The 20,791-nt window shown below is 44.6% G+C and overlaps 1 protein-coding gene across 1 annotated transcript in view; it reads right to left on the bottom strand.

Moving 5' to 3' along the window:
* Positions 1-14,864: 14,864 nt before the first annotated feature.
* Positions 14,865-20,791, bottom strand: part of SLC29A3 (solute carrier family 29 member 3) — a 74,070-nt gene continuing 68,143 nt past the window's right edge. Inside the window, exon 6 of the mRNA XM_040436383.1 lies at positions 14,865-16,724. Coding sequence (XP_040292317.1) covers positions 16,094-16,724 — 631 coding nt within the window. The 3' untranslated portion in view covers positions 14,865-16,093. The remainder of the gene's footprint in view (positions 16,725-20,791) is intronic.

Below are 20,791 nucleotides of genomic sequence, written 5' to 3'. Positions count from 1 at the left end.
CAAAAGTGCCCTTTCTACCCTTTAAAATGTTCGTATAGGGGTGCACTTTCCAAAATGGGGTCACTTTTTGGGGGTTTTAATTCCTGGAGACCTCAGGAATTTTTAAACCTGCGACATGGCACCTAAAATTCATGTCTGTTTATTCAGGCCTGTAAAATCCATATTTAGCAGTTTGCCTCTAGAGCCCTGCAACGTGCCCATACAGCTGGCTACAAGCATATATGGGGTGTCTCCAGAATAGGGATAAAATGGGTAACACATACTGGGGTGCATTTTCTCCTCTTACCCCTTGTGAAAGTGAAAAATTGGGGTCTGGTTGTATTTTTTTATTTTCACAGCTGAGTGCTTTTAAATACTTTGACAAGTGTTTCTGCCTTCTGTGAGACACCAGTTTGCTGAAAAGTACCCTTTCCACCCCTTAAAATGTTCATACAGGGGTGCACTTTCCAAAATGTGGTCACTTTTTGGGGCTTTTAATTTCTGGAGACCTTAGAAATTTTATGATTGCAACATGGTAACAAAAATCCATGTCTGCCAATTCAGGCCTGCAAAATTCATATTTTGCAGTTTAAATTTAGATCCCTGCTGTGCACCCATACAGCAGGCTACAAGCACATGTGGGGTGTTGCCCTATTCAGGGGGAAATGCTTTGCAAAATGTGGGGTGCATTTTGTCCTGTTCCCCTTTGTGAAAGTGAAAAATGTGGGTGTAAAGCAACTTTTTCTGGAATTTTTTTTTTTCATTTTTCATTTTCACAGCCAAGGGTTTCCAAATTCTGTGAAAGGCCTGATGTGTAAAAGTGCTCACTACACACCTTGAAATATTCCTTGAGGGGTGTAGTTGCCATAATGGGGTCACTTTTTTGGGGTTTCTACTGTAGGGGTACATCAGGGTGTCTTTAATAGTGACATGGCGCCTGAAAATTATTCCAGTAAAATCTGCGCTCCAAAATCCATATGTTGCACCTTGCACCCTGTGCCCTGCCGTGTACCCATACAGCAGATCACGGCCACAAATGAGGAGTTTCTATAAACTGCGGAATCAGGGTAATAGATATTCACTTTTGTTTGGATGTCAACCCTTGTTGTTGTAATGACCGGCGTCACGCAAAGGGAGGGAAATGGGAAGGCCCTGTCCAAGGGCCCCTGACTCACCTTGCGGCTGGCACCTGACTGCCCTGACGTCCCTAGACGGGTTCCTCACCCGTACGCCGATCATGTGCCTAAACCCAGGCTTTCCCTAAGATGAGCCCTATGTAGTGAACGGGGCAGTGGGATCACTAGTCCGCACCACTAACACTAAGAGGAAAACCCCAAGGAAAGGACAGACAATACAGACAAACATATAATCCCAGGTGGGCGACAACAGCAGACCACCAAGGCCCAACAGGGATCCGGAGGGTAACGTTCTGGAACAACAACCAGGGAACACAGCTACACAGCTCCAGTGGGTCAGTATAGAAGTCCAGGCAGGAAGCTGTATATCTGGCAACCAGAGAAGTGAGAGATGGGAATATAAGGAGGTTGGGATTGCTGGACAAGAAACAGCTGAGGAGGAGAAGCTACGGATCCCTGAGTGAGCCAAAAAGGATTGCAAGGCAAACCCAGAAAGCTACCGTTAATAAACAGCACTGTCTTTAGACATAGAGCGCGCAGCCACCCGCTGCGACTTCCTGACCCCGGATATAACGGAGTCAGGCGTGGCTCTTGACACCCTCGTGACAGTTGTGTTACAGGCAAATATATATGAAAATGGAAAATCTGCCTAAAAAAGCAAAATTTAGTTTTTTCATCTACTTTTTATTTCATTCTTGTGAAACACCCAAAGGGTTAACAAAGTTTGTTAAATCAGTTTTGAATAACTTGAGTAGTGTAGTTTTTAAAATGGGATCATTTTTGTCAATTTATATCAACCCCTCAAAGTGACTTAACTGAATTGGTTCTTTAAAAAAATTGGCTTTGGAAAATTTCTGGAAAATCTAAAATTTGCATCTAAATTTCAAAGCCATCAGACATCATAAAAAAATAAAATGACATTTACAAAATGATGCCAACATAAAGTAGACATATGGAGAATGATGATTGATAACTATTTTATTAGGTATTACTATCTATCTATCTTAAATTGTAATCTGTCTTGAATTTTTCTGAATTCTCAGTAAATTTAGATGTTTTTCCCAAATAAAATAAAAAAATATTGACTCAAATTTATCACTTACATAAAGTACAATGTGTCACGAGAACACAATCTCAGAATAGGTTAGATAAGTAAAAGCATTCCAAAGTTATCACCACATAAAGTGACACAGGTCAGATTTGCAAAAATAGGCCAGGGCAGGAAGGTGAAAACAGGCCTAGGGTAGAAGGGGTTAAACCATCCTCCTGTGTGTCTGTGGCTACATCCACACAACATTTTATCCACTGATGCCTTTCTGAGAAACGGATGTTAAAAATGTTCCCCTTCAACTGTATGGGGGCTATTGGTCAGTGAAAATAGACAAAATGGAACATGTTCTATTTTTTGACGTTTGTTATTCACTGGCCATTAAAAAACTGCCATGTGAATAACCCTATAGACTATTATTATTCTTAAACCAGACATGTCAGTTTTTCACTGCTATGTGAGTGTGGCCTAAGATGCAAACCTCAATGCCTTCAAATGAGGTGTAGGTCCATAGCTGAGTCCTGACCACAGGTGTTGGCTCTTCTGTGCTGGGCCATACACTGATGTGGCTGCTGTTTTGTTTCCCCAATGTAAATGTATTGACACTCCTCACTGCACTGAACTGCATATACAATATTGTTCTTTTTGTGTCTTGGCATTTGGTGTTTTTATGTTAAATTGGAGAAAACAAGCTTAAATGGAGGTGGAGAGGTGTGACAGCTATTGTCTGTCACTTACAATGCTGTTCTAACAAATCTCCCAAGGCAGTTTAATCACACCTAATAACTTCAGTCATGCATTAACATCTTACTTCCATGACTGAAGTATGAATCACCAGTATTAAATGCCAGAGATTAAATTAGAAAGCTGGCAGTCAGATGACTAGCAAAAGATCTTATACAGAATATACAACAAGGTCAGCTGCTCAGATTACAAGACCATCAGGTAGTGTAAACTGGTACACTTAGGCAGAGTCCACACACCATATACTTTTTAAACCACGGATCCTGCCACAAACTTGTGTCAAAGTCCACGTTATGTGAGGATGTGCAGCAGATTTCAGCTTATGCATTGGAAAGGATGAAACCTGTGGTGAAAATCTGCAACACATCTGCAATAGGAATGAGTGAATCGACTTCGGATGAAACATCCAAAGTCGATTCGGATAATACTTCGTTCTAATACTGTATGGAGCAGGAGCCCCGTACAGTATTAGAATGTATGGGCTCCGATGAGCCAAAGTTACTGCTTCGCGAAGTCTTGTGAGACTTTGAGTAACAACTTCATAAATTAATTTGTACTGTAAAAAAACATTTCCCAAACTCGGGTTCGATTCCAATTTTTTTTTTTACAGTACAAATTAATTTACGAAGTTATTACGCAAAGTCTCATGAGAATTTGCGAAGCAATAACTTCAGCTCATCGGGGCCAATACATTCTAATACCGTACGGGGCTCCTGCTCCATACAGTATTAGGACAAAGTTATGCGAATCGACTTTGAATGTTTTATCCTAAGTCGATTCGCTCATCCCTAATCTAAAGAACTGACATGCTGCAGATTAAATAAAAAAAATTCAGCTATTTCTGGATTTTTTAAAGCCCAACAACCTTTACTATTGAGAAAAATTCTGCCGTGTGTGAATTTACCCTAACAGTCAAATCACCCCCTCAAAAAAAGAGGTGTAGTGACGCATCTCTGAGAAGGGGGTGCGAACAAGCAAAGGAATCTAAAAGAGAAGTCTTATTACAAACTGGAATCAAACAAAAAAGAAACGAGATATTGTAAAATTTACAGTTGGGGCCAATATAAGATTGACTCTGGTAATACATGTCACAGTGTTATCCCATGCATTATTGTGACAAAAGCCATTGAAATACATTGAAAAAGAGTTAACCTTTTTGTGCCCTTTTCTACTTAACGCCTTAACCATCAAGTTTAGCTCGGCTGCATCTGTATTACCTCCTTTAATTCAGGCCACATTGCAGTGACCAACATTTTACAGGAAAATTAAGACATCTTATGTACGACAATACCTTGAAGACATACCTACCTCCTCATCCGTCTATGAACTACAGACGAGAAAAGAATCTAAGAGATATTCTGGTGCACAGCCACTACCAAGGTATGGGTCCAGAAAAAGCCTTTGGGTCAAAAGGCCTAAGATTGGGTTGTCGCCCCTGTGGTGGCTGTACTGCCGGTCTCAAATTTACTAAAAAACACTTATTTTACAGATGGGAAATGAACAAAGAATATGAAATCACATATTCTATATCATGTGGTACGATAGGAGTAATATGCATAGTCAATTGTCCATGTAATCTACTCTAAGTAGACATGACAACCCGGGAACTAAAGAGACGTACCAGAGAGCATGTGTTAGGCATCATTGGGCTAAGGATGACAAAAACTTGACAGGATTGAAGATGATTACACGCCACTTTAAGACTCACCACAACTGTGACGGATCCCTACTAAAGATGAGGGGTATTGATAGGATTCTGGTTAACAACAGAGGGGAGAACTGAAGAAAATTGTTGGGACAGAGGGAGGCCAAATGCATCTTCAAACCCCATGCGGCCTTAATGAAGGTTTAAGTTTCTCACTGTTCCTATAATGTTTGGGCCCCATCTATTGAATAGCCTGTCCACAAAGTGTTCATGCGCCGTATCTTAGTTTATCATTAATGTATATTATTCTTTTAATCATACTCTCAATGTTTTGATTTTGTACTTACGATATGTGTTTGTTCATTTTTTCTTTCCTCTGTGGTCATGATTAGAAGATTCATCTTTGGTTTCAAGTTACAGATGGAATAGATTTCTCTCCTATAAGGAATCTTTGGACTTGCTTACCAATACCTTCCCCTTGTTTATTCTCTTGATTTGGGTTTTGCTTTTCCATGTTGACATATTTGAACAATTATATGTAGTGTCTGATGTTATGTGGTCTTCACTTACAAATATACGTTTATTCAATTTTCCTTGCTAGTGGAAAACCATTAATTGCATTATGGTGTACTATATGGTATAGCGGATTCGCCATCTTATGCAGATAGCACTTTGCCTTCCCCTGTCATATGCACTGGCACTTTAATATTTACATATTTTACATACATGTGTTTTTCACATATTGTATATGCTTATACATGCATATTTATGAATTAAGGTATATCATGTTTGCAGTGGATATAATGATAACACTTTGCACTTCACTTGGAGCTTGCACTTTTATTTGCACTGCACTTGCACTTTTCCCTTTTGACTTTGGTTTTGTATGCATTATAAGGACTTAAATGTATATCTAAATCCCTACAGGAACCTTTTCATTAGCACTGGATGTTATCTATACTTTCCGCTATGGTTTCTATGGCTACATATACAGATTTGCAAGGGATGTGCGCTCCAGGCTGAGACGCATGTTCGATGTGTCCCACTGAACACATGGTGTGTGCTACTACATCCTGTGTGCACTGAGGGAGGTGCAGTGCGGCATGCTTTCCACGGTGGTACACATGCCGAGGCGCTGCTAAAAAAATAAAATAAAGACTCATTCACGGCTGCCACATGAAAGCAGCAGGTATAGGTTAAGATCACAGGTGTTTAGTCCCATGTGTTTTTACACAGAGGATATGTTTTTACTGATCAAGTGGAAAAACCTGGTGGGTGTGTCTATTGGATTTGGGACGGCATGCGTTCCACTCTGGAAAGCACGCCAGGATAAACTTCCAGTGGCCATATTGGTTCCATATACTGGGCTTAGCCGGTGACACTGCTGTGATGTAAGTTTATCTACTTTATTCAGTAGGGTATATATAGCATGAGAGCACATGTATGTTTTATCCCGTGAGGAAGCGAGATACAAAACTGGACTGGAGTCAGAACTACATTGGTCGGTATAGATTGGTTACTATCTTTTCCACTGATACTGATGGTTTTGCCTATATGGGCAGTGTGACAGAACCATCTGTCTTTGGAATTGTATTGTATGTTATGTGAGGGTAGCCAGATAGCTATGCTATGGAGCCTGTTTGTTAAATTAAAGACTTTGGCTCCATGGCGATTCTATTGTATTCGTGTAGTCTGAGTGCCATTTACCTAATAATATGCACTCAGACCTGAGCTATCTGGGGATATGTTACATGTCTATGTTTACTGTAATGGTTGTGACATTGTATATTGAATAGCGATTTCTGTCCTGTTGTCCCCACGTGTATGGTGGCAAATTCCCTTTGTCCTGAGAGACAATTGAATTACTCCTCGGTTGTCTCCAGGGCAGAGAGGAGGAAACCAGGAGGCATTGTGGGGATGTATTGTCTCTGTGTGTCCTGAATTGCTGCTTATCTGTCCTGTGTCACAGTCTTCCATCTGGGGAATATCCACCAAATGGGGACCTGCATAAATACGGGCGGGTAGCCCTCAGTAAGGAGAGATTCTGATTTACCCTCAACACAGAGCTTGGTCTCGTTTTTTTTTTTTTTTTGGGGGGGGGGGGAGAGTTCTTCGAAACGGCAGTTTCACTCTCTCCTGCCGAGAGGATGGTAACAATTGATGGCAAGCGACAGGATGAGTCCCACCGCCCAGAAGGACAGCTACAAATGCAATATGAGGAACTAAAACGGATTACCCTTAAAAAAATATTACAACGCCGAGGACAGCCAGCAGGTAATCTCAAGAAAAGGGAGATTATTGCTCAACTAGTGGAAATGGATGCAGCGCAAGGAATGGAGAGAGCTAATGTACCCAGCATCCTGGACTTAACACCCGAGGAAATACAATTCAACCGGGCAGTCCAGATAAGGCTGGCACATTTTGGCCCCAACCCTACAGCAGACATTGTGGAACGTGTGCAAGCAGCAGTAGCGGCACACCAGGCACTCCAAGGAAGAGGAGCTGCAGCAGCGGAGGTGCCCAATAACAATATTGGAAGGAAGAAGGTACCCTTCATTTAAAATTATTATTGAAGCCAAGGGAGAGATTGATGGGTTCTTGGCTGATTTTGAAAGGCAGTGTGCCTTGCACAGGTTGCCCACGGACGAATGGGTCACCATCCTCTCTGGGAAACTATCCAGCCGGGCCAGTGAAGCCTTTCATGCCATCCCAGAAGAGGAAATTACTAGTTACCGGGCAGTGAAGGATGCCCTTTTGGCCAGGTATGCGGTGACCCCAGATGTATACCGGCGGAGGTTCAGGGAAACCCCCAAGCAAGCAGGTGACTCCTATGCGGAGTGGGCATGCCGGGTGCACCGCACAGCAGCCCACTGGATGGCAGGGTGCCAAGCCGTATCTGGGGAGGAGAGATTACAGGTGTTCTTGCTGGAACACTGCTTTGACAAGTGTCCTGTAGGAGTCAGAGAATGGGTCCGGGACCGCAAACCCGCAACCCTGCCAGAAGCTGCTCACCTGGCAGACGAGTATATGGATGCCCGTAAACTGGACAATACTATGTCTAGAGCCCCTGCCAGAATGGAGTACAGACCAGCAGCACCCACAGCCACTACCACCTACCAAGCTCCGGCGCACCACACTCCAGCTCTGCCTGCAGCAAATAATTATCCTCAGCAATCCTGGTTCAACTCCCGGCATTATTCGCAACCTATCCGGTGCTTTGGGTGTAAGCAGCTGGGGTACAAGAGACCAGAGTGCCCGCTGAACACCGCTAACCAGGCACAGTCGTGGAGAAGACCAGCCGGCAGAAACCAATGCAGCCCTCAGCCTGCTGCTCACTGTATTGAGCAGGAGGAATTTTGGGGCATCCTACACGAGGCAGACCCCATTCAAGCTGCCCACCAGGACAATCGACAGCAGCACCGACAAACAGTTAAGCTGAATGGGAGAGAAGTCAGCGGTTTGCGATACTGGTGCCACTAGGACTTTGCTCCAAAAGAACTTGGGTGTCCGAGCAGCAACACACCAGAGACACTGTGGCCGTAAGGGTAGCAGGGGGTACTGTGTTCCGCCTGCCTGTTGCCCGGGTACACTTGGATTGCGGAGTGGGGGCTAGACACGATGTGGGGGTCATGAAAGATTTACCCACTGATGTCCTCCTTGGGAATGACTTGGCCCCCCTTGTTTCTGGCTACGCTCCGATGGGTCCCACAGAAGTTAACCTTGTGACTACCCGTGCCCAGACTCGTGCTGCCGGAACTGGTCCACCTGCTGCTGAGACCCAGGTAAGACCTTCTTTCCCGACTTGTACCCTAGATCAGGCCCCCGTAGGTTGGGATACCCCAGAGGAGTTTGGGAGGGAGACCCGGGCGGATCCGACCCTTCAGAAATATAGAGCTAAGGCAGATGCTAGGTAGGAAGGAGTAGATGGGGAACGGTATGAGTAGGTGGGGGACAGGTTATATAGAACCCCTAAACCTTCCCAGAAAATTGTGGCTCCTCCGCAGAATCGCCAACTGGTTGTGGCTGCGAAATAACGCGTGGATAAATGCCACGTGGATAAATGCCACGCGTTATCCAGAGGCAGTAGCGCTGTCTAACATAGAGGCAGAGACGGTTGCTGATGCCCTGGTTAAGATTTTTACCAGAGTGGGGTTCCCTAAGGAGATTCTCTCCAACCAGGGGACCCAATTTACCGCTGTGCTCACCCAGCAGCTGTGGAAGGTGAACGGCATCAAACCGCTACTTAGCTCACCTTATCACCCACAGACTAACGGTCTCTGCGAGCGCTTTAACGGCACCCACAAGCAGATGCTAAGGACCTTTACTGACACTTGCAGACTGGGAGAGATTCCTGCCTCATCTGTTATTTTCGTACAGAGAGGTACCCCAGGCATCTACTGGGTTCTCTCCCTTTGACTTACTCTATGGGAGAAGGGTCCGTGGACCCCTCAATCTCATTAGAGGACACTGGGAGGGAGAGACAGAGCAGGAGGGAACCCCCATAGTGCCATTTGTCCTGGAACTCCAGGACCGCATGGAGAGACTATCTCTGATGGTAAGGGAGAATCTCCAGGCAGCCCAGGGGAGACAGAAGAGGTGGTACGATCGGGGTGCCCGGCAGCGTGTCTTCCAGGTTCGACAAAAAGTTTTGGTGCTCAAACCTGTGAAGACAGATAAGATGCAAGCATCTTGGTAGGGCCCGTATAAAGTGTTAGCTCAGGTATGTGATACTACCTACGTTATAGCCAGCTGTGCAGATGAAAGGATCCAGCAATCCTTTATGTGAACATGCTCAAGGAGTATCAGGAGAAATCGGAGGGTGTCGCTGCAGTGTGTGCCCCTGCTGCAGATGACCCAGAGAATTTACCCCTACCAGACTTGTTAGAAAAGGACCCCCAGACTGATCTTACTGCCCTAGTACAGCTAGGGGACCGGTTAAACCTCACAGAGAAGGTACAGGCCAGACAGCTTCTGTGGGAGAAGCAGGCAACGTTCTCCCAAGAACCCGGTTACACTACCCTAGCTGTACATAAGGTAGAGACCCCCGGACAGAACCCCTTACAACAGCCCCCCTACCGTATCCCTAAGCAGTCCAAGAAGGAATGCGGAAGGAGATACAGGAGATGACCCAGCTTGGGGTCATCAAACACTCCGATAGCCCTTGGGCCTCGCCTGTAGTCCTGGTGCCTAAGAAAGATGGTACTACCCGATTTTGTGTGGACTACAGGCGGCTCTACGAGCGGACAACCACTGACGCCTACCCGATGCCCCGGGTAGACGAATTATTAGACCGTATTGCAGGGGAAGTTATCTCACCACCATAGACCTGTCTAAGGGCTATTGGCAGATTCCCCTGGCCAAGGATGCTATCCCCAAGTCGAGCATTTGTCACCCCGTTTGGCCTGTACTAGTTTAAGGTCATGCCATTCGGGATGAAAAATGCCCCGGCTACCTTCCAGCGTATGGTGGATAGACTCCTCGATGGCTTCCAGAAATTTGCATGTGCATACCTGGACGACATTGCAATCTACAGTGAGTCCTGGGAGGAACACCTGGTCCATGTAGGGGTGGTGCTGGATAAAATTCGGGCCGCTGGCCTGACATTGAAGCCAGAGAATTGCCATCTAGGTATGGCAGAAGTGCAATACCTGGGTCACAGACTGGGGTGTGGGAACCAGAGCCAGCCAAGGTAGAGGCAGTGGCTAACTGGCTCACACCTACCACTAAGACTCAGGTGTTAGCCTTCTTGGGGACAGCAGGGTACTACCTAGCTTTGTCCCTGACTACAACGCTATCGCTAAGCCCCTGACTGACCTGACTAAAAATAATCTTCCTAAGCAGGTCCTGTGGTCTCCAGCGTGTAAAGCCGCGTTTCAGGCACTAAAGCAAGCTCTTGTGAATGCCCCTGTCTTGGCTGCCCCCGTCCCTAAAAAACGCTTTCTTGTTCATACAGATGCTTCCATGTATGGACTGGGGGCTGTGCTGAGCCAAGTCGGGGAGGATGGAGGGGAGCACCCTGTCGGATACCTCAGTAGAAAGTTACTACCTCGGGAAGTGAGCTATGCGGCGGTGGAGAAAGAATGCTTGGCCCTGGTCTGGGCACTAAAGAAGTTGAGTTCCTATTTGTACGGGCAGGAATTTTCCCTTGTAACTGACCACAACCCATTGGTCTGGCTTAACCGGGTCTCTGGGGACAATGGCAGGTTGCTACGCTGGAGCTTAGCCCTGCAACCATACAACTTTACCATCAGTTACAGACCCGGTAAGTACAACGGCAATGCCGATGGGTTGTCGCGACAAACAGACCTCACTCCGGCTTCTTAGTTCCGGTTATCCCCAAGTTGACCCGAAAAGGGTCAAGCCGGGTCTGCCGGAGTGTTCCACAATGAGGGAGCCATGTGCCAGAACCATCTGTCTTTGGAATTGTATTGTATGTTATGTGAGGGTACCCAGATAGCTATGTATTCGTGTAGTCTGAGTGCCATTTACCTAATAATATGCACTCAGACCTGAGCTATCTGGGGATATGTTACATGTCTATGTTTACTGCAATGGTTGTGACACTGTATATTTGAATAGGGATTTCTGTCCTGTTGTCCCCACATGTATGGTGGCGATTTCCCTTTGTCCTGAGAGATAATTGAATTAATCCTCGGTTGTCTCCAGGGCAGAGAGCAGGAAACCAGGATGCATTGTGGGGATGTATTGTGTCTGTGTGTCCTGAATTGCTGCTCATCTGTCCTGTGTCACAGTCTGCCATCTGGTCCCCCTAGGAGAGTGTCCACCAGATGGGGACCTGCATAAATACGGGCGGGTAGCCCTCAGTAAGGAGAGATTCTGATTTACCCTCAACACAAAGCTTGGTCTCGTTTTTTGAAGGGGGGGGGTTCTTCTAAACGGCGGTTTCACTCTCTCCTGCCGAGAGGATCGTAACAGGTAGTATAGTCGCTTGGCAGATAAAGCTGGGCCTTAATGTGTCATATAACGCTTATTGGGGTTACATGTATTGACTGAATATGGTAACACCATCAATAAAGTTCTTTATCTATTTATGGTACATGAATGCTGCTGCTACTGTTCTTTTAACATGATATTTATGTTACTAATAAAGCATTTATTGTTAAGTACTTGTAGTGCTGTGTGTATATTTTTTGGGGGTGGTAGATTCATTCTAATATACACAGCATTGACTCATATTGGAGCAATTTCTATATATTGGTGTGCCTAATAGTCATATGGTGAATGCATTTATGAACAGAACACCATTTGGCCTTTAAATATCAGGTGCCCTTAATTCAGTAATTCATGCAAACTATTCAGAAGAAAAGCCACCTTTACTAACTGAAAATCTGCAGTGTTAACTTCAATTCCAGATGTCCAAGTTTCTCTTAAGGTCACCAGAAGACTAGGTCATCCTTCTGCTGTGGCAGCAGTTCTAGTTAGTGATCTCTATGTTCTGTGCTTATCTAAACTGTTTTTGAACCGTTTTAATGCTGCCAGAGTGTCTGCTACATCTCACCGCAGCCTATTTCACAATTCAATTACCTTCTGTCTAAAGTAATACTTTATCTGACCCAACCAAGCTGAAGAGAACTTGCTACTCTTCAACAGACATTCCAGCAATGAGCAGTGAAATTAAATTCTGGAGTCCAGCATATTGATGCATCTGCTGTTCACCTTGGTCCGAATACAAAAAAAAGTCTTGCTCTATGTGGTGATTTTTAGGAACATTGGAGTTTTAGAATTGACTTACCTCCTGTGAACAGATCTGTGGAGACCAGTAAATATTTTTAGACCATCCACTATATGAAATGTAAGATCAGATAACATTTTTATTGTGGTTTATTGCAAAAGTGGACCATAACCACAAATACTATTTATACATCACATATCCAAATATGAGAGGACGGTGCACAGTGATACATTTTTCTTCTATCAGTCGTATAGATAGTGTTCAGAGATGAAAGTTGTCAGTAAAGGTTACACCAAACCACAATGCAACCCATGTATTACAACAAATATAAATATGGGCGAATACTTGCTGTAACAAGGCGATCACAATGTATATCAAAGCCCTACTATTACAGAAATGATGCAAATATAAGAATTAACTGATGATCCCCATAGATGGTACCAATAAAAAAAGTAGATCAGAGTCTCTAAAAAAATTTATCAAAAAAAAAAGTGGCCTTCTTGAAAAAAGCATGCACAATTAACCGCCATAGAAATATTCCTATTGTTTGGGGAGCCACATCTGGCCAGACACTTTCTGGTTGCTGCAAGGGAAATGTAACATCACATAACGGCAAATCAAATGGATGGCCAACCTTGTAATGCATGGATGGATTGGGTTTGTTGTCATTATTAAGTAGCTCACCATTCTGGGTCATAAAAGGAAGGGGATCACAAACAGGGTGCTCCATCTATGATGGACATTCAAATAGAGCGCTGCATTGTGCTATTCTTTTTTTAAAAGACTTTTATACTGATGACCTATACTCTGGATAGATTATCAGCTTCAGACCAGCGGGGGTCCAGGGTGTCTGATCCCTCCTGGTCATATACTGATAACCTATCCAGAGATCATCAGCTAACTGAGAAGCCACCATAGCGCAGCGGCCTTCTCTCAGAAAATACAAGTTCAGTTGCTCTGACTAATTTCAAGAAAGATTTTAAAAAATAAATTCAGTAATTTAAATAAAACATGATATATTGATAGAATGGTCAAATAAAATGTTTTTATAAGCTTCAAATATACAGTAACTAACTTCACTGTAACTCGAATTCAAAGATCTGTTTCCAACAGGTTTAAGAAAAACACCACATCTTATAGTATAGGGCTACTTTCACACTTGCGTTCGGGGTTCCGCTTGTGAGTTCCGTTTGAAGGCGCTCACAAGCGGCCCCGAACGGATCCGTACAGCCCCAATGCATTCTGAGTGGATGCGGATCCACTCAGAATGCATCAGTTTGGCACCGTTTGGCCTCCGTTCCGCTCAGCAGGCGGACACCCGAACGCAGCTTGCAGTGTTTTGGTGTCCGCCTGGCCGTGCGGAGTCAAACGGATCTGTCCTGACTTACAATGCAAGTCAATGGGGACGGATCCGTTTGACGTTGCCACAATATGGTGCAATTGCAAACGGATCCGTCCCCCATTGACTTTCTATGTAAAGTCAGATATACCATCAGATCGGAGTTTTCTCCAATCCGATGGTATATTTTAACTTGAAGCGTCCCCATCACCATGGGAACGCCTCTATGTTAGAATATACCATCGGATTTGAGTTAGATCGTGAAACTCAGATCCGACAGTATATTCTAACACAGAGGCGTTACCATGGTGATGGGGACGCTTCAAGTTAGAACTGCCAGGCAGCAGGGAGAAGACCCCCCCTCCCCTGTATTTAACTCATTGGTGGCCAGTGCGGCCGCCCCCCACTCCCCCCCTGTTCTTAACTCATTGGTGGCCAGTGCGGCCGGCCCCCCCTCCCCCTTTGTTTTTAACTCATTGGTGTTCAGTGCGGCCGGCCCCCCCTAATTAAAATGACCGACCCCCCATCATTGGTGGCAGCGGAGAGTTCCGATCGGAGTCCCAGTTTAATCGCTGGGGCTCCGATCGGTTACCATGGCAGCCAAGACGCTACTGCAGTCCTGGCTGCCATGGTTACTTAGCAATTTTAGAAGCATTATACTTACCTGCGATGTCTGTGACCGGCCGTGCGCTCCTCCTATTGGTAAGTGAAAGGTCTGTGCGGCGCATTGCTTATAGCACAGACCTTTCACTTACCAGTAGAAGGAGCGCCCGGCCGTTCACAGACATCGCAGGTAAGTATAATGCTTCTAAAATTGCTAAGTAACCATGGCAGCCAGGAATGCAGTAGCGTCCTGGTTGCCATGGTTACCAATCGGAGTCCCAGCGATTAAACTGGGACTCTGATCGGAACTCTCCGCTGCCACCAATGATGGGGGGGGATGTTGGTCATTTTAATTAGGGGGGCCAGCCGCACTGGCCACCAATGAGTTAAAAATAGGGGGGGGGGCAGCCGCACTGGCCACCAATAAGTTAAATACAGGGGAGGGTGGGAGGGAGGGGGGGCAGTCATGTACACAGTTCTTTTAGTATATTCTAACTTGAAGCGTCCCAATCACCATGGGAACACCTCTGTGTTAGAATATCTGAGTTTTCACGAAGTGAAAAATCAGATCTGAAAAAAAGTTATGCAGACGGATCCGTTCTGAACGGATGCAAGCGTTTGCATTATAGGAGCGGATCCTTCTGTACAGACACCAGACGCAGGTGTGAAAGTAGCCTTAGTGAGTAAAATCAATAATCAAGAATATATTGACTGGCCAGCATCAAACAACCCACAGTAGTAGTAAGGAAAATACTTATCTCTAATCCCCTGCTGCTCCATTGCTAAAGCTCTTTTGGCCCCTGATGGTCTATGTTTATATTCCTACAGCAATGGTGGCCATATGTCAACATGACCGCTGCTGCCAATCAGTGGACGGGTGTTGTAGATGCTAGCATCATCAGTGGGTCCAGAGATTGGCTGCAGCAGTCATGTGGGTGTACGGCACATTATCGATATAAGAAAATAAACAAAGATCAGCAGAGACCATCAGAGCATCAGCAGGATGAGCATGCATGCTGCAGCTCCATTTATTCTCTATGGTATACTGCCGGAGATAGCAAGTACAGCACTCAGCCATTTCCAGCAGTCCCACAGAGAATGACTGGAGCGTCAGGATGCATGCTTGACCATCAGCATGATGGAGTGGGGCCCCTGTTCTCTGGGTCAGTGGAGGTCCCAGCTGTCAGGCCCCCACTGAACAGTTAGTTACCCCCTATCCTGTGGATAACTTCAAATCTTGGCACAACCCTTTACAATTTGTTAAAGTCTAAGACAAACTTTTTAAATAAAAATTATATACATTTCAGAGGAAGTATAGCTATGTGTGAAAGAAATACAATAGTACCTTGCAAAAACTAAGTTTAAAGTAGATCTTTCATGAGATTATAGTACCCTGTTTAAAGATAGACTAGTATGGGGACAAGTTCAACTTCCTATTCTTATAGCAGCTATCAAATAATGCAGTGGACTCCTAGTTATGAGTCCTCTGTATTCATGAGGAGAGCTAACCGCCGTCTACCCCAGACTGGCTGCCTTCTATACTGTACATTAATACATAGCAGCCCATTAATCACTAGAAACAGTAACAAGAGGAGGCAGGGATAGGTGGAGGAAAGAGCTCCCCTAATTAATACAGTCAACTGTCTATAATTATGAGTCCACTGTATTCTGTGCTAGTTCCTTGAAGCCAAATTATACTATTTTTGAGCAATTTGGTCTAAGAGAATGGACCTAGCTCCATACTATGCTGCCCTGTCAAGGAACTTTGAGAACATTTTAGATAGTTTTGACTGGTGGAGGTCTCAGCACTCAGACCCCATTGATCAAAACCTTTGGACCCATTTCAAAATCTCTAGATAAAAACAACAGTCTCTAATAAAGTAATTCAATTCTTGTCCATTAAACATCAAATTAAGTGAACGAGTGAGGAGAAAGCAGATCCTATTGCTAACCCCAATCCTAGGAAGAAAGACATTACTATTGCAGTGCCCTCGCTTAAATCCTTGGGGACCACCTTAGGACCATACACCATGGAGAGTGTCCCCAAGTAACCATTGCTAAATCCCATTAGAGTGATAAAAATGACTGGATAGACATCACTCTGGAAGAATACTTGGTATATATGTTTTCTGGGCTGGTAATTACAGAACATAAAGAGGGGGATAAAAAAGGTTCGGAGGAAAACCAGCGTTGGAAGGATCTTGCTGTCGGGCCCTGGGCTCTGTATCCATGTGGTGATCTGCCGTCCACTCCAGTCAGCAAAGTTATATACCAGGAAACATGTCAAGGGAGTGAAATACTTATTGGTCCAGACACTACCTGAATGCTTCTCCACAGACTCAATGCCAGCAGAGATGGTCGGGAAAATGATGATACTAATAAAAAATGTGTAAAACAAGCAGGCGGCCAGCACTTTGACTTTCTTCAGAATAGGAAATATTGGAGGAGAGTTTGTCTTTGACAAAGTTATGACGGTCTCCTCGGCATCTTCAGCTTCAGAAAGGTCTGGTCCCTCTTCATTTCTATTCAAGTAATAGCTTCAAAGAAATACAAAAGAGATACTCATATACGAGGTGTACAGGCATAGCAGAAGCACGCATCTGTAAACAGTCTGCCAAAAAAATTCAACTGCCTATTTATTTTTATTTATCTGGGCAACACAAATAATAAGGGCAGGTAGTCTACAGAAAACATTGTATATATCATTGTTATGTAGATTGCTTTCATACCCATTATTTTTTGAGGGTGGGGAGAAGGTTCGGCTTGTAAAAAATGCCAAGAAACGTGCATCTTTACAAGCACTTTTTAGTCAAAGTTTTAACAATGTTTTCTTCAGAATTTTTTTTTCCTATAGAGAAGTAAAAATTCCCAAAAATAAAATGCCACAGAGCATGTTGAGATTTAAAAACAAAAAACATCATGGAAACTGTCTTAAAGGGAACCTGTCATCAACTTTATGCTGAACGTACTGAGGGCAGCATAAATTAGTGACAGAAATGCTGATTTCAAGGGTGTGTCACTCATGAGCTAAAAGTAAGTGGTTGCCAAGAACCAACATCACAATCATGGCAGACTGGGCCTGGAAAAGAGTCATGGCCACCTGAGAAGAGTCATGGTTATTCATGAATTCCTGCTCTCCTGCCCACCTGCTGATGATGATTGACAGGCTTCTACTTAGTTTTCTCCCTTTCTCTCTAGGAGAGAACTGCCAACCATCAGCAGATGGGTGAGTGCAGGAGATTATGTATAACCATGACTCTTCTCAGGTAGATTTGACTCTTTTCAAGGCCTGGGCTTCAATAATTATGATGCTGGTTCTCGGCAACCACTTACTTTTAGCTGATGAGTAACACACCGCTAAAATCAGCATTTCTGTCACTACTTTATACTGCCCTCAGTACAGTCAGCATAAAGTTGATGACAGGTTCCCTTTAAAATGATGATACAAAAAACACAGCACAGCAATGTTACATCTGGCTATGGCAATTTTTTGCTAAAAAAAAATAATGTGAAACCGCCCATAGGGTGCTACATGATCTGCCTGTATGGAAAAATAGTGATGGTCAGTTCGCAGTGTTCGCCAGCGAACACATGCTGGCTGCCATCTTTAGTAAGGTAGACTCACCCGTCCGGCGATGCACAGGTAAGCCCTTACCTGTTCCTGTGCCGGGAGCCGGTCTGAAATCAAATGCAGTCACCGGGGGCCTTCATCGGGCTGTTCTCGGAACTGCCTGCTCCTGGTGACTGCATTTGATTTCAGACCAGCTCCCGGCACAGGCACAGGCGTACCTGTGCATTGCCGGACGGGTGAGTCTACCTTACTAAAGATGGCAGCCCGCATGTGTTCGCTGGCGAACTCTGCGAACTGACCATCACTGATGGTAAAAGGTTATATGAAAGCATAACAATGTACCTTAGAAACATAAGACCCTAAATCTTAAAGGGGTTGTGCAGGCTGTATATATTGATGACATATCATCAGGATAGGTCATCAATATCTGATTGGCAGGGGTCCGAAACCCTTGCTTATCATCTGTTTGAAGAGGAGGTGATGGTTCATGTGAGTGTCGCCTTCCCTTCAGTACACTGCCCATCGTCTAGAAAGTGCAGTGTAATTAAAAGTACTCCTTTTCAAACAGCTGATTGGTGTGGGTGCTGGAAGTCGGACCCCTGCCGCTCAGATATTGATGACCCATCCTCAGGATTGGTCATCAATATAAAACCCCTGCCTAACCCCTTTAAAGAAGCATTCATACAAAAATGTTTATTCTCTGGCTTGTTCGGAACATGATGTTGTAATTATAATAAAGGCAATCTTCTTACATTTGTGAGTTATCCACTCCCTTCTGGTCCTCAGCTGTGTCTGTCATGATACAGCTGAGGACCAGAAATTAATTCACACATTCAGTCACCGGTAAGAAGAGTACCGACCAGGTCCACAAATAGTGGGCATTATATGAATGATTTTATGCTCAAACAGTGTGGTTTTTAAACAGACAGTGCCAGTCGATTTTCACACGTACACAGCCCATGGCTGTTAACCTCTTCCCACCCCATGATGTATATACATATACATCATTGGCGGGTGAAGTAAAGAATTAGCATAGCTGAGCCATCAGCAGCTCTAAATTACAGCTCACACACTACTTTTATGGCCGGGACTGGAGTTAACTTTGGAAAAAGGACGTATATACCCCAAAATGGTACCAGCAAAAACTACAGCTCTCCCAATAAAAAGTCTTTCCACATCTCTGTGGACGGAAACATAAAAAATGTGGCTCTTAGAATATGGCAAGACAAAAACTAATTGTTTTTAATTGTTTTTATTGTGCAAAAGCGGTTAAAGGGTTTCTATCACTTCGTATGACATAATTAGCTGTCAGACACTAGCGATCCGCTAGTGTCTGCTCTGGCCAACCATCCTAATATAGCAGCTTTTGGGGCAGCCGTTTTGCTAAAAAAAATAACTTTTATAAATATGCTAATGAGCCTCTAGGTGCTATGTGGGCGTCATTAGCACCTAGAGGCTCCGTCTACCTTCATACACAGCCACCGCCCAGCGCGTCCCTCCAGCCCGCCCATCTCCTGCTGAATGCGATCCTCCGTGTGACGCAGCGGACAAATTCTCGCGCATGCGCCGTGCGCGGCTGTATTCGGCGCATGCGCAGTGAATGTCTGACCGCTTCCCTGCTCAGACATCTCCACTGCGCCTGTTCCTTGGAGCACTATGACGTCATCGGCGCAGGCGCAGTGGAGATGTCTGAGCAGGGAAGCAGTCAGACATTCACTGCGCATGCGCCGAATACAGCCGCGCACGGCGCATGCGCGAGAATTCGTCCGCTGCGTCACACGGAGGATCGCATTCAGCAGGAGATGAGCGGGCTGGAGGGACGCGCTGGGCGGTGGCTGTGTATGAAGGTAGACGGAGCCTCTAGGTGCTAATGACGCCCACATAGCACCTAGAGGCTCATTAGCATATTTATAAAAGTTTTTTCTTTAGCAAAACGGCTGCCCCAAAAGCTGCTATATTAGGATGGTTTGCCAGAGCAGACACTAGCGGATCGCTAGTGTCTGACAGTTAATTATGTCATACGAAGTGATAGAAACCCTTTAAACAGAAAAATACAAATTTCCTGGAGTTGTTCCGATTGCCATCGGGAAGGAGTTTTTTCCCCTTAAAATGCAGAAAATTGGCTTCTATCCTCAAAGAGTTTTTTCTGCCTTCCTCTGGATTAACTTGCAGCATAACAGGCTGAACTGGATGGACAGATGTCTTTTTTTAGCCTTATAAACTTTGGGGCACATTTATTAAGACCGGCGTTTTAGACGGCGGTCTTATTGAAGCCCTAAGCTGGTGGAGGATCCGCTGAAGTTATGTAGAGGCGTCGGCCTCTTTATAACTTCGGCGGATCCTCTGCGAGTTCTATATGTAAGACAGCTTCTTAGCTGACTGACATTTAAACCCTTTTCTATGCCTAAAACAGATGTAGAAAGTGGTAATGAGACGAGCCTGCTGTCCGCTCCCTTTTGTAGGCCTGGAGTGAGCGGGGAGAAGTCACAGATTGTGGCGCAACTAGCGTATTTCAGCTTAATAAATTACCCCTATGTTACTATGTAAATTTATTACACGTAAATGTTCTGAACTAAAGAATAATGTTAACGCCTTATATGTGCCACATTGTAAACGGCACAAAATGTAAAACATTTGAACAGTTTTTCCATTCCCCAATGAAAAAGCCCAAAATTTTAATTGTCCAGGAATATCTAAGTTTGATCATCCTCCGGTCCGCGGCTCGTTTACTTCCTCCCAGGCATAGTCACCTGGTTTGCTGCAGCCAATGACTTAGCTTCAGCACTGACATGTCCACAGGAGAAACGTCACTGCTGAAGCCAGGAGCTGGTTGCAACACAGCACGTGACCGTGGCAGGGAGGAAGTAAACGATTCGAGGACTGGAAGTTAGGAGCAGGTAAATATAAAATTTTTCAAAAGAAGAGGCAGGCTACCTGCATAATTTAAAATTTAGGCATTTCCAGACAACCCCTTTAAGGAGTTACCAACAAATTTTAAAGGTGTGCCAATTTTTGGTAAAACTGTATGATAGT

Source organism: Bufo bufo, chromosome 6 (assembly GCF_905171765.1).
Source record: "Bufo bufo chromosome 6, aBufBuf1.1, whole genome shotgun sequence".
NCBI lineage: Eukaryota > Metazoa > Chordata > Amphibia > Anura > Bufonidae > Bufo > Bufo bufo.
The sequence above is the reverse complement of the archived record's forward strand: the minus strand, read 5'-3'. Positions and strand labels throughout refer to the sequence as shown.